Consider the following 19,770-nt stretch of genomic DNA (forward strand, 5'->3'; position numbering starts at 1 on the left):
CTCTCCCCCATTTATTACTTTTTTTCTTAGTTTGAGTTTGCCTCACTTATTAGTTCCTTTTTCTTCCTTTTATCTAGTAATTTAATTCTTCCTCTTTGCCCTCCTCAGTTAAGTAGTCAAGAAAAATCATTCTTTGTCTCACTTCAAATTGTTTTTTCCCATTAGCTGTTAAAATTTCATTTTCTATGCTTTTTTAATAAAAAAAGATCTTTCCTTTCTCCTCTGCATTATGTATCTTACCTTCCTGTCTATTCTAGACTAATATTCTTTGATTCATATCAAAGCCATTATACTTATTAAGTCCTTCTTTAGATTTTGTATTCCTCATGGATTTAAGACTTCTAAACAGTTTCTATAGGTCAGCCAGGTGGCTCAGTGCATAGAGTCTGGAGTCAGGAAGACCCCATTCTAATTTGACCTCAGACACTTATTAGCTATATGATCTGGGGCAAGTCACTTAAACTTTGCCTTAGTTCCTCATCTATAAAAGGAACTGGAGAAGAAAATGACAAACCACTCCAGAATTTCTGGCAAGAAGACTTCAGATGAGGTCATGAAGAGTTTCTATGCTATTGCCTAGTAGATCTTGTCCCAAATCCTATCTATCCCCCTTTCAAATTGTGTCTCAGTCTTAGAAATAGCCATTCCTGCAGGTATTAGAAAGAATATTGTCTCATGGAAGAGATTTTCCTATGACTCTGATTGTATAGTTTATTGTGAACCTTTGTCATTTTTAAAAATTGCCAATTGCTGGGGCAGCTAGGTGGCGCAGTGGATAAAGCACCGGCCCTGGAGTCAGGAGGACCTGGGTTCAAATCCGACCTCAGACACTTAATAATGACCTAGCTGTGTGGCTTTGGGTAAGCCACTTAACCCCACTGCCTTCCAAAAAAAAAAAAAAAAAAACCTAAAAAACTCTGCCAATTGCTAATGAAATGTGGGCCTTTGCTCTCCACCCTTCAAGGGGCCAGTTGTCCCCGGGACTGATTCTGCCTTCTTCCGAGTCAGAATGAATGGGCTCCAAGTACTATACAACTCAGATCAAGCCCATTCTCCCTGGAGAAAATATTTGTTATTTGTCAGTGGTTGTTACATTTAATCACCATGTGAGTTGGAGTTTGTAGTATGGTTTTAAAATCTTTATGTTGCCTCTCTGCATCTTTGAGATCAATATTCTTTTTTAATATGTTCATTTATTTAAGGCAATGCGGTAAAGAGTGACTTGTCCAAGGCCACACAGCTAGGCAATTATTAAGTGTCTGAGGCTGGATTTGAACTCAGGTCCTCCTGACTCCAGGGCCAGTGCTCTATACACTGCGCCACCTAGCTGCCCCTCCCTCTCACTCTTACTAATTCATATTTCACCAGGCTCAGCCTTTGCCCCTGACTTCTGGCAGAGGCAGAACCAGCCCCAGCTAGATGCTGGACGCTTTGTTTCAGGTGGGCCTGGGGGATCCGTGCCTTCTCTAGTACCTTGCCCCTCCTCCCTGATTGCCCCTCTCTGGCCGGGCAGGGACTTTGGGGAAGGGGCTAGAGTTGAGTTCCCCTGTGGATGGGTCTGTTGGTACAGGCCTACCAGAGGGTGGTGAGCAGGGGCAGGGGCACGTTAGGGGTAGGGATTAGCCTCTTCTGCTGTGACTTCATTGGATTTTTACCTTGTTGGAGTCCAGGATGCTTTACCTCCTGTTTTGGAGAGGTTTGGGGCGTGCTAAGGATCAGAGTCCTCCCTCTCGTGGGTCACATCTCCACTTGAACATTCAAGAATCCACCTGGCATTCAAGGTCCTCTACAGGTTCCAGACTCTTTCCAGCCTCTGATCTCACTTCTCTTTTATGATCAGCCTCAGGCCTCAGAGGGGGCAGACAACTGTCCTTGTGACCCTGTTTTTATCTCAGGAAAGGGGTTTTGTTGGTTCTTGGACTAGAACAATTCTTTAATATAGAATGCAGAAAGGGGGCTGGGGCAGGGAAAGGTGGGGGGTGAGGGGCTGACCCAGGCCTTCCTCTGCAGTGTCCTTATCTCGGTTTACCCAGATCTGTGTCCTCCCTAGGTGGTGAGAAGGCAGAAAGTAGAGAAGAGACAAGCAGCCAGGTGCAGGTATGTAGCCCACAGAAAGCCTTTTGGGTGAGAAGACAACCAAAGCCTGTGGTTTAAACCCCAAAATAAAGTCCTCAGGCCTGCAAGGTCCCAAAGCTCATCTTGGACAAGCGGTCTTGCCCCTGTGGCACCGTGAACACTGCAGACTCTGGCCTGGCTTGGAGCAGCCTGTCCTCCCCACGGCCGCCAAAGCTGAGTTCTGATCTGTGCAGCCTCAGAGGTTCCAGAACACACCCGAGCTCAGGTCTTGAAGCTCCGGACTCCTTTTCCACATTTATTCCTATGATTCCCCTTAGCTAGACTCCATACTGGCCAAACTGGCCTTACTGGCTCGGTGCTGCACCTCCTACCTGTGGACCTTTGCCCAGGCTGTGCCTCACTCCAGGAGTGCCCTTCCCTGCCTCAGATTACTTACCTTTGTTTATACGGTGTATCCTAGAACGGAGCATAAGCTCCTTGCAGGTAGGAGCCGTTTTCTGTTTTTGCCTTTGTACCCCTGAGCCTTCTGCGCAGTGGCTATTTAATAAATGTTGAATGGCCGGAGCGGAGGACTTGGTGTTCCCGACAGGAAGCCACGTGTCCCATGACTGTGCAAGGCCACACACTGAACCTGAGTCGGGGCTTGACTCCCTCCCTCACTATATAGCCTGGTGCACTTGCCCTCCCCGGTTTGGGCCTCAGTTTTCCTTTTACTAAAACAACAAAAAAAGCCCCAAGGCAGTGTAGGCTGTTGTCCCTGGGGGGCGGGGAGGCCCAAAGGTCGTCTCTGGAAGTCTCTGCCACATCCTGTGAGTGCCCAGTGCCCTGTGGCGACACTGGCCAAGCAGGGAAGCTTCCTCACCACACTGAAATCACACTGGGGTCAGGAAGACCCGAGTTCTAATCCAGCCTCAGACGCCGCTTCAGGACCCTCGGCTCTAGTACCTCCAGTCAAGCTCGTCCCCCGCAGCTGGACCCTCTGCCCTGGCATGGGCGGATGGAGTCACGCCTCCTTCAGCACAGAAGGCCATCCCTTCTGCCCTCTCTCGCGGCCTTGTCCACCACCTGCCTGCCCCCCACTGCAGCTTTTCCGCTTCCTCCCCTGTGCTGTCTCTCCTTTTAGACTGTAAGCCCCTTGAGGGCAAGGACTGTCTTCTGGGGTTTGTATTTCCAGTCCTTAGCACGAGGCCTGGCGTGTCCGGAGGCACTTTATTAATCTTTATTGGACTACGTGAGGGCCTTGAAGGGCTGAACGATCCCATCTGGAAAGTGTTGAAACTAAAAACAACCATCACTTTACTATTGTTATTAACTTTTTCTGCCGGCTTCTTCCCTGGCTAGGGGCTGCCTGAGGAGGAGCAGAGCCCCGGCCCCGAGCAGGCCCTGGATGGGATCGGGGAAGGTTCTGGTGAGAGGAGGTCCTCGAGGGGGAAGGCAGAGAAGGAGCCCTCAGACAAGGGGGGCTCTGGCAAGGAGAGAGGGAAGACAGGTGAGACCTTGGGCCAAGGGCTGGGCAGGGGCAGGGAAAGGGCTGGCTGCCTCTGAGAAGCAAGGTTGGGGGGCTGGGTCAAAAGCTCAGGTCAGATAGTGAGGTTCAGTCCGGCCTTGGTTTGAATCGCCTCACTGGGCCTGGAGTCAGGGAGACCTGGGTTCAAATCTTGCCTCAGACCCTTATTAGCTGTGTGATCCTGAAGAAATCACTTAGCCCCTCGCAGCCTCAGTTTCTTCATCTGTTAAATGTGGGAGTTGGCTCTTTCCCAGCTCCAGATCCTTTGTAAGGGGTTGGGGTGACTTGTCTAACTCTTGGTTTGCTGGTTCCCCAGCTCCTAAGAGCGCCCCAGCTAGGAAGAAAAGCAAGGTCCAGGCCCAGCCCCCCGTGAAGCCCCAGCCCCGGACCTGGGGGCCCCTGAGTGATGAGCTGCCTTGGGGTGAGATCACCCTCAACAAGTGTTTGGCACTGGCCTCAGTCGTGGCTGTTCTCAGCATGGCCTTCCAGGTGTTCCAGGGTAAGGCCCTCCCTCTGCCCCCCACATGTGGGACCACTGCCCCAGCCCCATTCCCAAGACAAAGTCAGGCAGGTGCTGTTGGGGGGGGGGGCCTGAAAGTGCTGGGACCCCAGAGAGGCCACAGGACCCAGCAACAGAACCAGTACTTCTTTACCCTCTCCAAGTGTGGGGAGCCTTGAAGCGGATGGACATGGGGGCGTCACCACCTAACCCACTTCATCATTCCTCCCCTCCTTGCATTATTAAAGAACAGTCCCAGCCCCGGGGTGCAGGGGGTCCTGGTTCTCATAGTGCTGGCAATGCTGCGTGGCCATCATCAGAGAGAGACCCCTGAGCAGCAGGAGTAAGGCAGGGGTTGGATTTGGCTCGGGCCCTGCCCCTTCTGGAGGGGTCTCTTCTGAGGCCCCTCGGGAGTGATATGGGATGGCTGATGTAGGAGGGCCGGACCCAGGTCAAGGACCTGACTGCACCGTCTGGTTCTCTTTCCACAGATGTCATTGATGGGGAGGAGGAGGGTCCTGAGGCCACCTCTGCCCTGTGGGCCTGGCCAGGCAGCAGTGCCCCAAAGGATGGCGCACCCAAACTGGTAAGGGGGGGCCCTGAGTCCAAGTGCCAGCCCTATCAAAGTGTTTCAGACAAATCACCTCTGACCCGGAGTCTACGATGCCCAAAATAGGGACCCTCTTGCAGCCTTTTGGGACCCTCAGTGGCCCCTGGGAGCCGAGTCCCTGGGCCTGGGGACCTCCTGGCCCTGCCCAGCCACCCGTCCGAGGGGAGCCCGGCTTCTCTCCTTCCAGCCCCAAGTCCTGTTCCCCCCACATGGGAAAGATGCGGCGACCCTGGAAGGCTGGGGATGAATCCCCAGAAGACTCAGGACGCCAAGGCTTGGGGACAGAGTTTATTACGTGTTACTGAGGCTACTAAAGGAAGCAGCAGAGGAGCTGGTAGAGGCAGCAGTGGTAGAGGCCGGAGCCCTTGAGGAATCCGCAGAACCAGGAGGGAAGGGCAGGTCTTCCAGGGGAAAAGGGCAGTTTATTCTTGGACAGTTTGGGGAAAGGGCTTGAGGTGACTCCACCGTCGGGGCAGATGTTCACAGCTGGTGCTTTTTGGTAGACTAGCTTGCAGTGTGTGGTTTCAGGTGGCCTGAAACAATGGGAAGGCTCACTCTAGAAGCAGTGGGACGCCTACGGGACGAGCCGCCCCGCATGGAAGGGGGTATATTGGACATAACATTTTCTCTAATATTTCTTCTACTTCAAATCTACACAAGGGAGACCCTCGCATCCACCCTTCTGAAGCCAGAGTAAGGGCTTGCCAGGATGTCCCCGCCCCACGCCCTACCTCAGCCATCAGCTCAGTCACGGTCTCTGCTCTTTCTACAGCCCAAGCCGAGGGATGGGGTCAAGGCGTCAGCACCAGCCCGGCCTCCACCGCCCCGGCCCAAGCCCCCCGAGACTGTGCTGGTCAAGGAGGCTCCACCCGAAGAACTGAAACCAGAGGGGCAGGAGGCCGAGGGGCGGGCAAGCCCTGCCCCGGCCCCGGAAGCCACCGTCCTGCCTGAGGACCCCCAGCCCAGTGCCAAGGCAGCCAAGCTGGAGAAGTCCTGGGCACCGCCGCCCAAGAAAGAGGAGAAGGCCAGAAGCAAGAAGGGCTTCCGAGAGGAGAGGGCCGAGCCACCGTGGCGGGAACGGAAGGAGGGTGGCCACAGGCCCAGGCCACGCCGAGAAGAGGCCGGGGAGGCCCCGAGCAGGAGCAGGCCCTGGGAGCGCGAGCGGGAACACCGGCGCTCCAGCAGGCGGGAGGACTCCAAGAAGGCCTGGGATGGACCCAGGAGCAAGAGAGAAGAGCAGCGAGGGCGCCAGAGGCACGAGGACGGGGACAGGTTCTTCCCCAAACAGAAGCACCGCGAAGGGAAGCACAGGGACTGAGGAGACTGAGGAGGCCAGCCCTGCCGCCCCGAGCCCCTTTCACCCCTGCTCCCTGTGACCTGGGGGGCTGCCTGGGTTCTTCTCATCTGTGTGACTTGAGCAGACCCTTAGTTTTCTCAGAACCTCAGTTTCCCCTTCTAGAAAATGAGGTCTGACCAACACAGGGGCATGACTCTGTCCTGGGGGAGGGTGAACGGGCAGCCTCTGGGAGAGAGGCCCCCAGAGCGTCCAGCCCCCTTCTAGGCCCCAGCCTGGCCTCTGTGGTGAGGGCGGCCTGAATCCCTCCCCCTCCCCAGCCTCCCCAGGCTGCAGGGGCTGGGGCTGGGGCTGGGGCTGGGGCTAGGGGTGGTAGAGTTTATTAAAGTGAATATTTTAAAAACAAACACCATTATTTAGGCGTTTTCTGTGGCAGGGTTATTTCTGAACATCCTAATTAACCCTTCCACCGCCGAGGCCTGGGTCTCATCAGGAGCCCCAAGGTCAAGGCCTGGGAAGAATCACCTGTGGCTCCACTTGCAAGAAGGCAGGTGGGGGGAGGGGCTTGGGAGCCGGAGCCTAAGGAGATCAGCTCCATGGTCTGGGAGAAGGGGATGGCAAGGTCCCGGGGCCCCTCAAGGGATGGGCTGGAAGGGGGGCGCTTCCAGGAGAGGGCCATGCTGGGAGCCGGAGAAGGGGTCACATGGGGGAGTCTCTCTCATACTGAGGTGGGGTGCTGTCAGCTCCGACCCACAGGGCTTAGCAGCCCCTCTTCTGCCCCTTGACCGGCCGCAGTCATCAGCCAAATGCATTGAACGGTCTAACAATGGTCAGAAGCAATCCGGGGCAGGGCTTTGGCCACCGAGCTGCCACCGAGCCTCTCAGTGCCAGGGCTGGGCTGGTCAGCTTCCTGAGCTGTCCCATAGCAGTGCTGCCCTCATGCCCATGGTAGAGCCCCACAGAGTCATAACCCTCCACCTCCCTGTCTATGTGGGCACCCTCAGGGAGGGTGGGGAGGCATGTAAGGGGCACGAGGGACAGGAGGAGCCCTGGCCTGGCTCCCACAAGATGGGCTGTGCCCATGCCCCAAGATACAGTCCATCCCTGGGGAGCAGGAGAGAGGGCTGGCAGGGAACCTCCTCATCTTTGGGGCTACTGAGGAGATCGAGTGGCCCGATGGGGGTGAGAGGCAGCCTGCCCCGAGTCCAGAGTGGGGGGTGTCAGGTGGGGGCAGTGGGGGCAGGAAGGCGGAGGCCCGTGGCCAGAGCTGCCAGGCTGCCGGGGCCGGATGGCTGGGGGGGCATGACAGGGCCGGCTGAGCCTACCGGCAGCCGCACTCCGTGGCCACCATGTTGGGCATGAGGCGGGCGCTCAGGCCCTCTTCAGAGAGGCTGATGAGCGTCTTGCCAGCATAGGCGGTGGGCACGCAGCAGGGCGGCCGGCCCAGGGGCTCCCCCCGCTCCTGCATCTTCAGCAGCAACACCACATGGTTGTTGTAGTGGGGGCTGCGGTCGGACTGGGGCCAGTGGCAGGGGCCCCCGCAGTTGTTGGCCATGTACGTCTCGGGGATGAGGACGGAGCGCTCGGCCCGCAGGTCCACACTCAGCTCCTGAAGCCGGCACGACTCGTGCCCTGCCGGCCCGGCGCTCCGGAGGGCCCGGGAAGCCTTCCTGCGCTCACGCCACTCGGCCTTGAGGCTCTGGAGGGCCTTGAGCAGGAGCAGAGCCCGGAGCTGGCCGGCAGGGCCCTCCGCCTGCCCGCTGCCACCACTGCTGTTGGTAGGGCCCGGGCAGAGGGCCAGGAGCCTGTGCAGGAGCCCAGCGTGGGGCTGCAGGGCGGGCAGGCCCAGCAGCTCCTGGGCCACGGCCTGCAGCTTGTCTGTCAGGTGCTGGGCCGGACCCTCCTGGGCCTGCCAGCGCCCGGCCAGGCCCTCCAGCAGGGCCGGGCTCCCCGCGGGGAACAGGAGCAGCAGCGGGTCCTCCGACTCCACCAGCTGCTCCAGGACGGCCGGGTCCGAGAGGTTGAAGACGCGATGCGGGAGGGCCTCCAGGGCCTCGGGATCCAAGGCCAGCCGCAGCGGGCGCGGGCTGGAAGGACCCAGGACTCCTCGGACCAGGCGGGTCAGGGTCTCCAGGAATGGGTCGGTGGGACTTGGAGACGCTGCCGTGGCAGAGGGCAAGGATGGCCTGTGGGCAAGAAAAGTGCCAGGCTTGGGGACCGGTCTCTAGCTTTCAGGTTTCTGGGCAACCTCCTGGGGCGCAGAGAAACAGCCCGCCCCTGCCCTGGTTCCGCAGCCGGCGGACTTATATGCAAGGCGATGAGGGAAGGACCCCGGCTTGCCCATTCCCTCGAGACCCCCACGCACCTGGGCAGCGGGTACGGTGCCGTATCCAGCCGGCCCTCTGCCGGGAGAGGACTGGGCTTGGGCCGGGCCCCCCAGCTGCGCTCCTGCAGTAAGAGGAGGACCGGAGTCATCCTGGTGAAGCACTTGTGGTCAAGACCAAAGAGCAGGGCCTGGAGTTGAGGGCTGGTCAGAGGGGAGCCTACGGGGAGGCAGGGTGCCGTTAGCCAGGGCCAGAGACCCGGCTCCAGTGTCTCGGTCCCCGGCCCCGCACCTCCTCCCTGAGTCCCCTGGTTCCACCCCACCCCACGAGACGGAAAGCCTCCCAGCCCCCAGCCCCGTTGTCCCCCCCAGACCCCAGACCTCCATACCAGCTCCACCCCGGGGCTGCAGAGCCAGGGAGAGCCCGTCACCAGCCAGCCCATCCACAGCCAGAACCAGGTACCGGGTGTCCAAGGAGAGGCAGAGGAGCTGCAAAGACAGGGGAGATGGGGGCGGGGAGAAGGTACAATGCCATGGCCTCCCCCGCACCCCAGGCCGGAGAAATCTTAGCATCTCCAACCCGAAAGGAGGCCCGGCCCGGCTCTGGACAACTCGTCCCTCCTCATCACACACCCCTGCTTTCTCCAGTCACAGAGGGCATATGCCCCCCCCCGCCCCCCAAATTATCCCTATCACTAACATTGTGGATACTGGGGGGTGGGGCAGGGGCCAGGCCAATCCAATCCGATCCCAGCTCTCAGGGCAGCCTGGCCAGGAGGTCAGATTCTGGGAACTGTCCTGCCCCAGGGCCGGCCTTCCTAGGACAGATGGATGGTCTTGCCAGGCAAAGCCTTGGCATCCCCGGCAAGCAAGTTCAAGTCCTGGAAACCCTCCCTGCTCTCAGAATAGGCATTTGAAGGTTTCTCCATTAAGACTGGAAGGCTCGGGGTGGCTTAGGTGGTGCAGTGGATGGAGCACCGGCCTGGAGTCAGGAGGACCTGGGTTCAAATCCGTCCTCAGACATAATGACCTAGCCATGTGGCCTTGGGCAAGCCACTTAACCCCATTGCCTTGAAAAAAAAAAAGACAGGAAGGCTCTCATCCTAAATCTTTGCTTCCAAGAAATCCCAGGGATAGTGAGCTGTTTCCTACTAGCCAAGGTCCTCTTCAGATGCCTACTCTGGGAGACAAGTCCGGTCTCTGCTCCCAGGCAGTGTGAGACTAACCACTGCCTACCCCCCACCTTCTCGCTGTGGCTCCAGCCCCCCAGCCCTCCTGCCCAGGTGGGTACCTGCTGAGGTGGTAGTCCTGCTCCAGTGACCTGGAACTCCTGCCCAGGCCGGACTCCGCCTCTCCCCGGCTCAGGATACAGCACCAGCAGGGCCAGCTCTGGGCTGCCCGCTCCCTGGACTGCTGGGGGGGGTGCCTGGAACCACAGTCTCAGCTCTGGCTCCCACGTCACTGTAGGACACGGGCAGGAGTGGGTAAGCCTCCCCCAGGGACCCTCTCCTGCCAGGACTCCTTGGGGCAGAATGGACTCAGGGTGGGGGGACATTTCACCCTCTTTGGTCTCCCAACAAAAAGCTAGGGTCTCTCAGGGAGAGGAGGGGGGACAGGCAAGATGATCCAGGGGGGCAGTGGGTGGAGAATCAGGGGAATTAGAGGCCCTTGGGTCAAATTTTTGAATTTTGCTACCTTTATGAGCAGGTGCACATGGACCTCAGTTTCCCCGTCTGTAAAACAGGATAGGACAAGCTGACCTCTGAGGTCCCTCGTAGCCTTACCTGATCTGAGCCTCTGTTGGAAGAACTCTGATTCTCACTCTTTAGTCTTCTCTTCCCCCCCCACCCCCCAAGGATCCTCACACATCCCGGGCTGATAGGATTTCAGGACTGGAAGGGTCTGATTGAACTTTGCCCGGGGGGGGGGGGCAGTGAGGCCTTGAAGCTGGTCTCAGGTCACACAGAGAGAGCTGGGCTTCCAGGCACTAAAAATCCAAGGCTCCTCCCTCCAGCTTCCCCCACCCCAAGAGGAGTGCCTCCTATTCTGTCCTAACAGCTAGTGCGGGCAAAGGCAAATCCTGTGTTTAGAGATGGGGACTTCCAGACCATGTGGCTGTGCTGCCCACCTCGGGAAAGATGCCCATGGCTATCTCGTCTCCCTGGGAGCCAGGTCTCCCTGCCCTCCCTGCCAGTGCCAGGGAAGCCAGGAGTCTGGTGTCCTCCCCCAGCCCACCCCAGAGCAGCAGATCACCCTGGACCTCACACAGAGGCCGGGTGACCACATCCCGCACATCACTTCCCGCCTGCCAGCTCAGGGGTAAAGTCTAGGTCTAGGGTTTGAGTCTCATCTCTACCAGTGACCTTGGAGTTTTAATCTCCATACCTATGTATACTCTGGGGATACCAATTGTGTCCTGCCACAGTTATTTGTTGCCCCAAACAGACAAAAACAAAAATAAGACAACCCCACTATCCCCCCAAAACGTCCCAAGCCATAACAATGAGGACCAAAAAGGACCCCACTTTCAATGTTCTGCTTTGAGGATTACCCACAGCCCCCCCCCCTACCAGGCCACCCCTGTGCTAGTGGGAAGGGGTTAGGGTTGGGTTCAATATAGAGGTTTTAAAAAATCACTCTCTGCTGTATCGAGAGTAGAGACCTGGCCTCTGAGCCGGGAAGGCCCGAGTTCAAGGGCTACATGGTGGCTGTGAGACCCTGAGCAAGTCACGCTCAGTGCCCCAGACTACAAGGTGCAGATACGGGACTGATGGGTGTGGCAGGGGATGAAAGCCTCAGCTATCAATCAATAAAATTGCACGTCTAACTGCTATTCTATATTGATCATCTGGGTCTCTTCTCCTGGGCTTCAGTTTCCTTGTGAAAGGAGTGAACTAAGGGGTCTGCAAGGCTCCTTCTAGTCTTCCAAAGGCTAGAACTGAGCAGAGGAGACACAAAATGCCCCCAGCCCCTTTGGCAGGACAGAGAGAGGGGTCCCACGCACAATGGTATCCTTGCTGTGGGATTGGCAGAGCCTGCTTCCAGCTTCAAAACTGGGGCCCAAGACTTGGACCTCCTAACCCAGCTAGTGTTTCCATGACAAACCATCCTCCTTCCCCTGGCCGGGACCACTGCCGGGGCTCGGAGCTGTCAAGCGGGTCCTCAAATCTGAGGGGCAGTCGGCCCTAGGCTGGCTGGCGGCTTGCTTTCCCTCAGAGGATCCTTAAAAACAGGTCTGCTTAACCTTTTTTGTGTGTCATGGACCCATCCTGAGAAGAACATTTTCTTCAAAAATATTATTTGAAGGAAATGTTAAATTTCAGTTGGAGGGCAGCAAAAATAAAGATGAAATTTTCTCCCCTCCACCCACGGACCCCAACTTAAGAACCCATTTTAAATTGACCCCTCAGAATGCTAAATTTCAGTTGAAGGGTAGCAAAAATAAAGATGAAAAATTTCCCCCTCCATCCAAATTTACAGACCCCCTGACTCCAGGTTAAGAATTGTGTTAAACTCACCCCTCAGAGACAACATCTAGGGAGGGGTACTTAGGAAGAAGACATCTAGCTGGTCAAATCCCTGGGCATGCTGCCCTGGCATGCTTCACGCTGGGCTTGGAGCCCAGACCTTACTCTAGTCATCCCCCCGCCCCACCCACCCAAGGTCGCATAAATCCCTTCTAAAGCCCAGTCTTAGAAACTTGGAGATCCCTTGTGCCATCAAAGCCCACCATGAAGCACTAACCCATAGGACGTGGGGCTAGAGATAATTGATAGGCTCTGAGGCTAGGCTTATTCCCCATTGGTTTGGGGTTTAAACAAAGAATGGAATAGGCCCAGAAAGGGTCACTTGAGACATTCTAGAACTAGGAACCAAACCTCAGTCCTCAGTTTCAAAATGCCAAGAATCTTCTAGGATCAGAGAACCAAGTTAATCCCGCTGCCAGTTAAGAGAACCCTCTGAACCTTAAGAGGTTGGCATGCCTTTCTGGGGTCCAAGCATCCTGGGTCACCCCTCTTTCATCAGGACCCAAGGATACAAAAGGCTTTGAGAAGCCTCCAAGGCTGGCTGCAGACTGGGGAATCACTCCCCAGCACCCCTGGAACATCCTCCAGTCTTTCCCCTAAGCACCTGCTGCATACATAGCATACCTACCTTCTTCTAGATGAAGAACCACCAGACTCCACCCGCCTGGTTCCACCAGCTGGGCCCCCAAACGCTGCAGAGAGAGGTGAGCTACTCCTGGTACTCCTGCGCCCCCCGGGGGGCAGATCCCAAAGGTGGCCAGGTCTTGACTGTCCCAGCGGGCCTGTCTCAGTGCTTCCACAAAGCCCCTCTCATAACCACTCAGAGCCCCTACCACCTGGAGGGGGCCTGTGGCCCTGTCTTCACTTCTGCCTATTTTTACCCAACACACTGGGCTTTTTAGGGCCCCCAAGGGCCAAGGGTGGGGCTTAGGCCCAGTCCACAGATCTGAGGTGTCGCTGTCCTGGGCAAACAAGGGCCAAGGGAGGTGGACTTCACTCCCAGAGGTCTTTTGGCTCCTTACAGATGAAGCTCCATCTTGAGGATTCGCCCCCTTTGAATTAGGAAGCCCCAGCGGCCTTTCTGACCTCTCCCTCCTCTGGCTCTGGGCCACCAGGTTCTCGGGAAGAGTTGGTGGTAGTTTGGTATTGGTATCTGAGTGTCCCTTCTTGGGGGGCTCTCCCCTCAGCACACCAAACATCACTGGCAGGAGCAGGAGCCGACCCAGGAGCAAACCCTTCATCTTGGGCTGGATGTGACCAAGTCTTGGGCTAACTGGGGCTTTTATGAGATTAAGGTGGCAGCAATGCCTTCTCCAGACTGTTTATGAGGGAGGGAAGGATGACTATCTCTTCCCAATGGAGGCGACCTTGAATTGACAATGCAGAGTACATCCTCTGGGACCCTGGGAGACCAAGAGTCTGAAAGCGAGGGGAGGCCCTTTCAAAGGGTCCTTTCTGTTCTATTTTTGTGCCGAGTATCTTGCTTCTTAGAAGTGATATAACTTTCAAGCTGTTGAGCAGATTTGTCAAAATGCTGTCCTTGACTGATTTTTTTTTTTGAAAATGTGAGTGGGAATCAGAGCTGGGAGTATACAGTTCAGACAGAGCCGGGAACAAACAGAAGGGAGGAGGCAGAGGCGCTGGAGGTAGTAGGCAAGGTGTAGGGGGGTGCAGGGGGAGGGGGTTGGAAGTCCCGGTACCCTGCCCTAGGGAACTCCACTGGGGACCAGGACCTCAGGGCCTTGCCTATGGGCTGGGTCCATCAGCTGGTTTTGACCAAGGGCAGCTATGGGTTCATAGCTAGAAGTTGAGCAATTGGCTTTTTTCAGAAGAGTCACCACGCCTAGGGGTAGTAACAAACAAAAGGGCTGGAAGGGGCCTTAAAGATGAACTAATAAGATTGTGGGGCAGCAAAAAAAAGCACTGGGGTTTCCCAAGCTGCCTTGGATGCCCTCCATCTAGATGACCCAGGGTGAGTTGCTCACCCTCCCTGGATCTCAGTGTCCTTCCAGCTCTAGGCCTATGAGCCTGACCAGTCAAGGAGCATTGTTTCCTCCTTGGCCAGGAGTTATGCTAACCCCGGAGATACAAAGAACAAGGTGCCCACCTTGTAAGGAGGGTACACATAACCAGGTCTTCTCTAAGGAACAATGGAAGACATAGGCTGGGAGTCTTCATCCTCTAGGGCGTGGGTATCCAAGATGGAATTGGAGTCTGGGTCCTCCCATACCTCAAACCATAGCTTCCCCATCGCCACCTCGTTCTGGATTATCTTTGGGAAGTTCAAACTCCCAGTAGCCCATTCTACTGTGAGTCACTGACAACTGGGTGATCAAGGTGGGCTGCTCAGTGATTGGGGTCTTGGTTCACAAAGGTGCCCTCATGAGTGACCATGACTGTGGGCAGAGCAGGTAAGAATGATGGTGGTGATAATGTAATGTCACTAAATGCTAATCCTTATAATGTAACATATACTTTGGATACTACTGTTTGTCATGTCTCACTCTTTGAGACCCCATATGGCGTTTTGTTGGAAGAGATGCTGCAGTGGTTCGTCTCTTCCAACTCACTTTACAGATGAGGAAACTGCAGCAAACAGGGTTAAGTGACTTACTCAGGGTCACACAGCTAGTAAGTGTCTTAGGCCAGATTTGAATTCCTGAAGTTGAGTCTTCCTGACTCCAGGCCCAGCTGTCCATCACCTAGTGCCACCTGGCTGCCCTTAACTTACACTAGGATAAAAAAGATAGATGCCTTTACCTGAGTGTTAAATTATGATACAAGCCATGGATTTGAAAATTTAAAAATGCTCATGCTGAAAAGAATCATTAAGGTCACTTATCTAATTTAGGAGAAGGGAACACAGAAAGGTCCGTGATGTGGGTAGTAAAAGAGCATGAACTCAAAACCCTAATCTACAGAAACAAGTTCAATGTTGTCAGGTTTAGTGGGATCGGACTGTGCTTTATCTTGCTGAAAAGCTGGAGAACAGAGTTTTAGAAGGGCTGAGCGGGGATGGAGTAACATATTAAAAATCTGGCTTTAAATGATTACTAGCTACGTGACCCTGGACAAGCATTTAACCCCAATTGCCTATCAACAAAAACAAAATCAAACCAAACCAAAGTAAAAATGTTCTTGTGAGTAAATTTAGGAACCCAAGGTGGTAAACATGATAGAGAACCATGGGTTGGGATTAACAAGAGGAGGGGAAAAAGCAGCAATATTATTGTGATGCTATATATTAGAGACTAACTATATCAACTGGGGTGGGAGTGAGGGAAGAAATTAAATTGAAAAGATACATAGAGGAGCAGAACCAGAACATTGTACACCCTAACAACACAGGGGCGATGATCAACCTTGATGGACTTGCTCATTCCATCAGTGCAACAATCAGGGACAATTTGGGGCTATCTGTGATGAGAATACCATCTGTATCCAGAGGAAGAACTGTGGAATTTGAACAAAGCCCAAAGACTATTATTCCCTTCAATTTAGAAAAAAAAAAACCCTATCTTATTGTCCAATCTTGGTATCTCTTACACTTTATTTTTCCTCCTTAAGGATATGATTTCTCTTTCATCACATTCAACTGAGATCAATGTATACCATGGAACAACGTAAAGAATGCCTTCTGTGGGGGGTGGGTGGAGGGAAGCAAGAATGGGGGGGGGAATTGTAAAATTCAAAACAAAATCTTTCTTAAGAAAAAGAAATGGGGGCAGCTAGGTGGCATAGTGGATAAAGCACTGGCCTTGGAGTCAGGAGTACCTGGGTTCAAATCCAGTCTCAGACACTTAATAATTACCTAGCTGTGTGGCCTTGGGTAAGTCACTTAACCCCATTTGCCTTGCAAAAACCTAAAAACAAAACAAAACAAAAAAGAAATGGATGAACTATCCTGCTGGTAAAAAAAAAAGATACATAAAGTACATGACACAGAAGCAAAGGAGCACAGTAGGCTAGTTTTTGAGAAATCCAAAGATCTCAGCTACTGGGGCAAGAACTCATTACAAAACAAAAAATTATCAGGAAAACTGGAAAGCATGGCAGGAATTACATCTAGATGAATATCACACAGTATACTAAAATAAGCTAAAAATGATTTAGACATAAAAGGTGATAGCAAAAGCAAACTAGTGAGGCATGGAAGACTTTAGCTATTAGGTCTATGGACAGAGGAAGAGTTCATAACCAAAAAAGATACAGAGAGAGAAAATGGTTAAATTTACAAGAACAGAAGTCATTCCCCAATTGACAGTCAAAAGTTATAAATGGGCAGTTTTCAAAGAAATCAAAACTATCAATGAAGATATTAAAAAATGCTCTATTGCTAATAATTAGAAAGAATGGAAATTAAAACAATTGAGATTAAATTAAATAAAAACATTCAGATTGGATAATGACAAAAAAGAAAAATGACAAGCTCTGGTAGGGAAATTGGGAAAATAGATACACTAATACACTCTTCTTGGTGGAGCTGTGAACTACTTAAACCATTCTGGAATACAATTTGGAGCTATGTCCTATGCTTTGACACAGCAATTCCTCTACTAGGTCTACACCCCAAAGAGATAAAATGGGAAAGGACCCATATGTCCAAGAATATTAAAACAGCTCTTTCTGTGTTGGCAAAGAACTGGAAATTGAGGGGATACCTATTAATTGGGAAATGGTTGAACAAATTATGGCATACTAATTTAATAAAACACTAGTTTGCTGGAAAAAAATGGTTTCCAAAAACCTTGTATGAAATGATACAAAATGCAATGAGTGGAACAATTTATTTGACTTTGAAAGACTTAAGATTCTAATTATTACAAGGACCAACAATTCCAAAGAACTAATGATGAACCATTCTATCCTCTAAAGACTGAGCTGATGGACTCAAGAATATAGACTGAAGCAAATTTTTTTTGTGAATATGGTTAATTCAGGAATTTATTTTTGCATATCTATACATTTATAATAATTTTGTTTTTCTTGTCTTCTCAATAGGTGGGGAAAGAAAAGGGGAAGAAGACAGAACTGAAAATAAGACTGAATTTTAAAATAAGAAAACAAATACAAATTAGGAATGGAACCATTGTATTTTAATGATGTGGATTTCAACTATTTGGACATCTGTGAAGTTCTCCTCAAATGAAGAGCATTTTGTAATGTAATTTCATCCTTCACAAGGTTGGAGTGAGAATTCTGGGAGAGAATTGCTGTTCTGTACCTTATTCTGGTTAACAAGGTGGGGCTGGTTTCTAAGAGAAATGGTGAGAACGTGGAGGACAAATGAGCACTTCTGTCATTGAACTTGTGCTAAGAGGCAAGAGGATGAAATCTGGGCAGATTGACATGCACTAATACATGCATCAGACTACAAAGCGTTGAGAAAAAAGATAGGATCTAATGACATTCCTGCAGGGGGAAGTTGGCTCAAGCAAGGAAACTCTCAAGCATGAAGTTCTCAAGACTACAAGAAATGGTTCCAGTAAGGATGAAAAGAAGGTACCATTAATCTAGCCCTTATTAGTTATGAGGCTATGTGAGAAGTATTTTACAATTATAGTCTTATTGAATCCTTGCAATCTGGGAGTGAAGTACTATTACTATTTCCAGTTTTACAGGGCAGGAAACTGAGACAAAACAAAGTGACCTGCCCCTTCATCACATTGCTAGTTTTCTAAGGTCAAATTTTAACTTGGGTCTTCCTATAACTCTAGGCTCAGTTCTCCATCCACTGCACCAATTACCAGCCCCATAAATAAAAAGAAGTGATGCTTCAAGTTACTAATATTGAACATGTGAGAAATTCAGGTTGCCACCCAAACTACCATTATAAACAGGAGTAATGAGAGAACATGCAGGTAGGATAACTAAGTCACTGTTGATGATCTTAATAAGATACCAGGGAACAAAAAGGGCAAAAGCAAGAAGTCTTCATTGTCACAGGGTAAAATCCACTTTTTACTCCTGGTAATGTTATAGAACATATTAGAATGGTTTCTGAGGGAAGCACTGATGATTCAAAAATAGGCCACATCACCAAAGTTTAGATTTGTTTTTTCTATGCCTTTAAAAAAAAAAAGGTCACAGAAGGGGATTTGGGAAGGAGGGACTGGTGATAGTGATATAAAAAAAGAAAAGAGGAAATAAGAGGGCCATTGCAACATTTTAAAAACGTGCAAAGAGAACAGAAAGAGGCTAGATAAGCAAAACAACTTTGAAAATGGGTTGAATTAATTATATAATTTTGAAAAGGAATGTAAACCTATGGGAGATTTTAAACTTCATATGCATTCTTTTTTGCTGCTGTACGTAGGTGGAAAAGGCTGATTTGGGGCACATGAATAACAAAAAAAATTTTTTTAGAGTAGGCTTTCGGACTACACTCATTTCCATTTTTCACAGGGTAACCTTGGTCTCAAGACTCCTCTTCCCGATTTCAAATTCAGCTTCAGACACTGCCTAGCTGTGTGACCTTGGACAAGTCATTTAACCCTGTTTACCTCAGTTCTAGTCTGTGTCAAAGAGCTGGAGAACAAAATAGCAAGCCACTGTCAAGAAAACCCCTAGGAAGAGTTGGACATGACTGACCATCAACCAGACTGGATTGAGGGAACTGCTATAGATGTAACATTCTTAGATTTCGGCAAAATATCCAATGAAGCCACTCCTGCTATCTTCACGGACGAGATTATCTATTATTATCATCATCATCAAACAATAATCCTCAGTAGATGGAAGTGAAAAGTTTCTAGTGGAAGGTCATGCCTAAGGGAATATATCTGAAATACTTGGTAAATGTGTAGATGACACAAAGTTGGTAGGGGGCATGTTGGACAACAATCAGGATCCAAAAAGATCTTGATGGTCAAAAGCCCAATTCTGAGTGAGATGGAAATCTGGGACAACTGAGTAAATTGAAATTTAATAGTGATGAAAGTAAAATTTTATGTTTGAGTTGGAAAAAATCAACTTCACTAACACAGACATGAAGACGTGGGGGCAGAACTAGGAGCAGCCAGGCAGATTTCAGGTGCTCTAGTCTAAAATGAAGAAGTTTGCTACAGTTGTTAGCGTTTCTCATTGCAGCCCCCAAACAGCTACTCCATGAAGAGTTCCAGATACTTCTTAGGAATGCTATAAAAGGGCTTCTTGGTCACATCTAGCCTAGCAACCTTTGAAGTCCTTACCAACTTCTCACAAAGTTGGAACCAGAATCTGGTGATCATTACATATTTATTTATTGTGTCTTCCTAATTTCTTGAGAAATTCGTCTCCTCCTGGGTCTCCCTTTATGGAGGCAATCTTAGATAGAAATGGACCACCCATACTCAACCACATAGAGAAAAATACTGAGACAGGACTTTCAAGTCTAGGCTTAGGTGGAAGGGAAGAGGAAGTGAAATCCCTTGGATTTTTTCAGTAGAACCGAGGCTGCTTATGATAGCTGGGGGGATGGGGTGCAGTACTAAGTCACCCCATGGCAGCTTGGGCACACATTTGTGAAATAGCTGCCCTTGGCTTCGCTAGTCCCAAGCTCAAACTGACAATGCACAGGAATGTAGAGAAACTCTTAAAAACTGGCCTTACAGCTATTCAAGCTCTGCAGCCTGGCTAGGCCTGACCAGATGTCTTCAGAGGCATTAATCTTCTTCCTCTGACCCAGGCTGAGGTTCCTAAGAGAAGCAGAGCTGGCAACCAGGCCTAACCAACAGCGGCTTCAGAGTTAATGGGGGAAGGGCACACTTTGCCCAACACTGGGGAGCTGGGTGGCCTGTCTGTGGGAGGAGGGGAAAAGAGTTTTAAGAGCAGCTGCACAAGTCAGGCAACTGAGCCATAAGCAGTTTTCTTCCAAAGTAACTAAGGAAAATGGTGGGTTATATCCAAGGGACTTTTGACTGGGAAGTTCTACTGTAGTTTAATGAGATATTCCA

The 19,770-nt window shown here is 51.5% G+C and overlaps 2 protein-coding genes across 8 annotated transcripts in view; one reads left to right on the top strand and one right to left on the bottom strand.

Moving 5' to 3' along the window:
• The window catches only part of JSRP1 (junctional sarcoplasmic reticulum protein 1), a 105,992-nt gene extending 99,613 nt beyond the window's left edge, over positions 1-6,379 (top strand). For all 7 annotated transcript variants that reach the window (XM_074204643.1, XM_074204640.1, XM_074204639.1 and 4 more), the window contains 5 exons: positions 2,051-2,097; positions 3,418-3,565; positions 3,900-4,082; positions 4,574-4,668; positions 5,465-6,379. In XM_074204643.1, coding sequence (XP_074060744.1) covers positions 2,051-2,097; positions 3,418-3,565; positions 3,900-4,082; positions 4,574-4,668; positions 5,465-6,010 — 1,019 coding nt within the window. In that variant the 3' untranslated portion in view covers positions 6,011-6,379. The remainder of the gene's footprint in view (positions 1-2,050; positions 2,098-3,417; positions 3,566-3,899; positions 4,083-4,573; positions 4,669-5,464) is intronic.
• AMH (anti-Mullerian hormone) lies at positions 4,966-19,686 on the bottom strand. The gene is made up of 5 exons (XM_074204635.1): positions 12,465-19,686; positions 9,601-9,770; positions 8,699-8,798; positions 8,352-8,529; positions 4,966-8,172 (listed from the first exon to the last, which is right to left on the bottom strand). The coding sequence occupies exons 1-5, from the start codon at positions 13,075-13,077 to the stop codon at positions 7,308-7,310; spliced, it is 1,926 nt and encodes a 641-aa protein (XP_074060736.1). The 5' UTR covers positions 13,078-19,686; the 3' UTR covers positions 4,966-7,307.
• Positions 19,687-19,770: the final 84 nt, after the last annotated feature.

The sequence above is a fragment of the Macrotis lagotis genome, chromosome X, assembly GCF_037893015.1.
Source record: "Macrotis lagotis isolate mMagLag1 chromosome X, bilby.v1.9.chrom.fasta, whole genome shotgun sequence".
Classification (NCBI taxonomy): Eukaryota; Metazoa; Chordata; class Mammalia; order Peramelemorphia; family Peramelidae; genus Macrotis; species Macrotis lagotis.

Excerpts from the sequence above, each read along its gene's own strand:
- AMH (XM_074204635.1), bottom strand. The coding sequence starts at position 13,077 with ATGAAGGGTTTGCTCCTGGGTCGGCTCCTGCTCCTGCCAGTGATGTTT. Across the intron at positions 8,530-8,698 it reads GCAGCCCCGGGGTGGAGCTG|GCTCCCCTCTGACCAGCCCT; the intron begins GTATGGAGGTCT and ends GCCTCCCCGTAG. Across the intron at positions 8,173-8,351 it reads GCACCGTACCCGCTGCCCAG|GCCATCCTTGCCCTCTGCCA; the intron begins GTGCGTGGGGGT and ends TCTTGCCCACAG.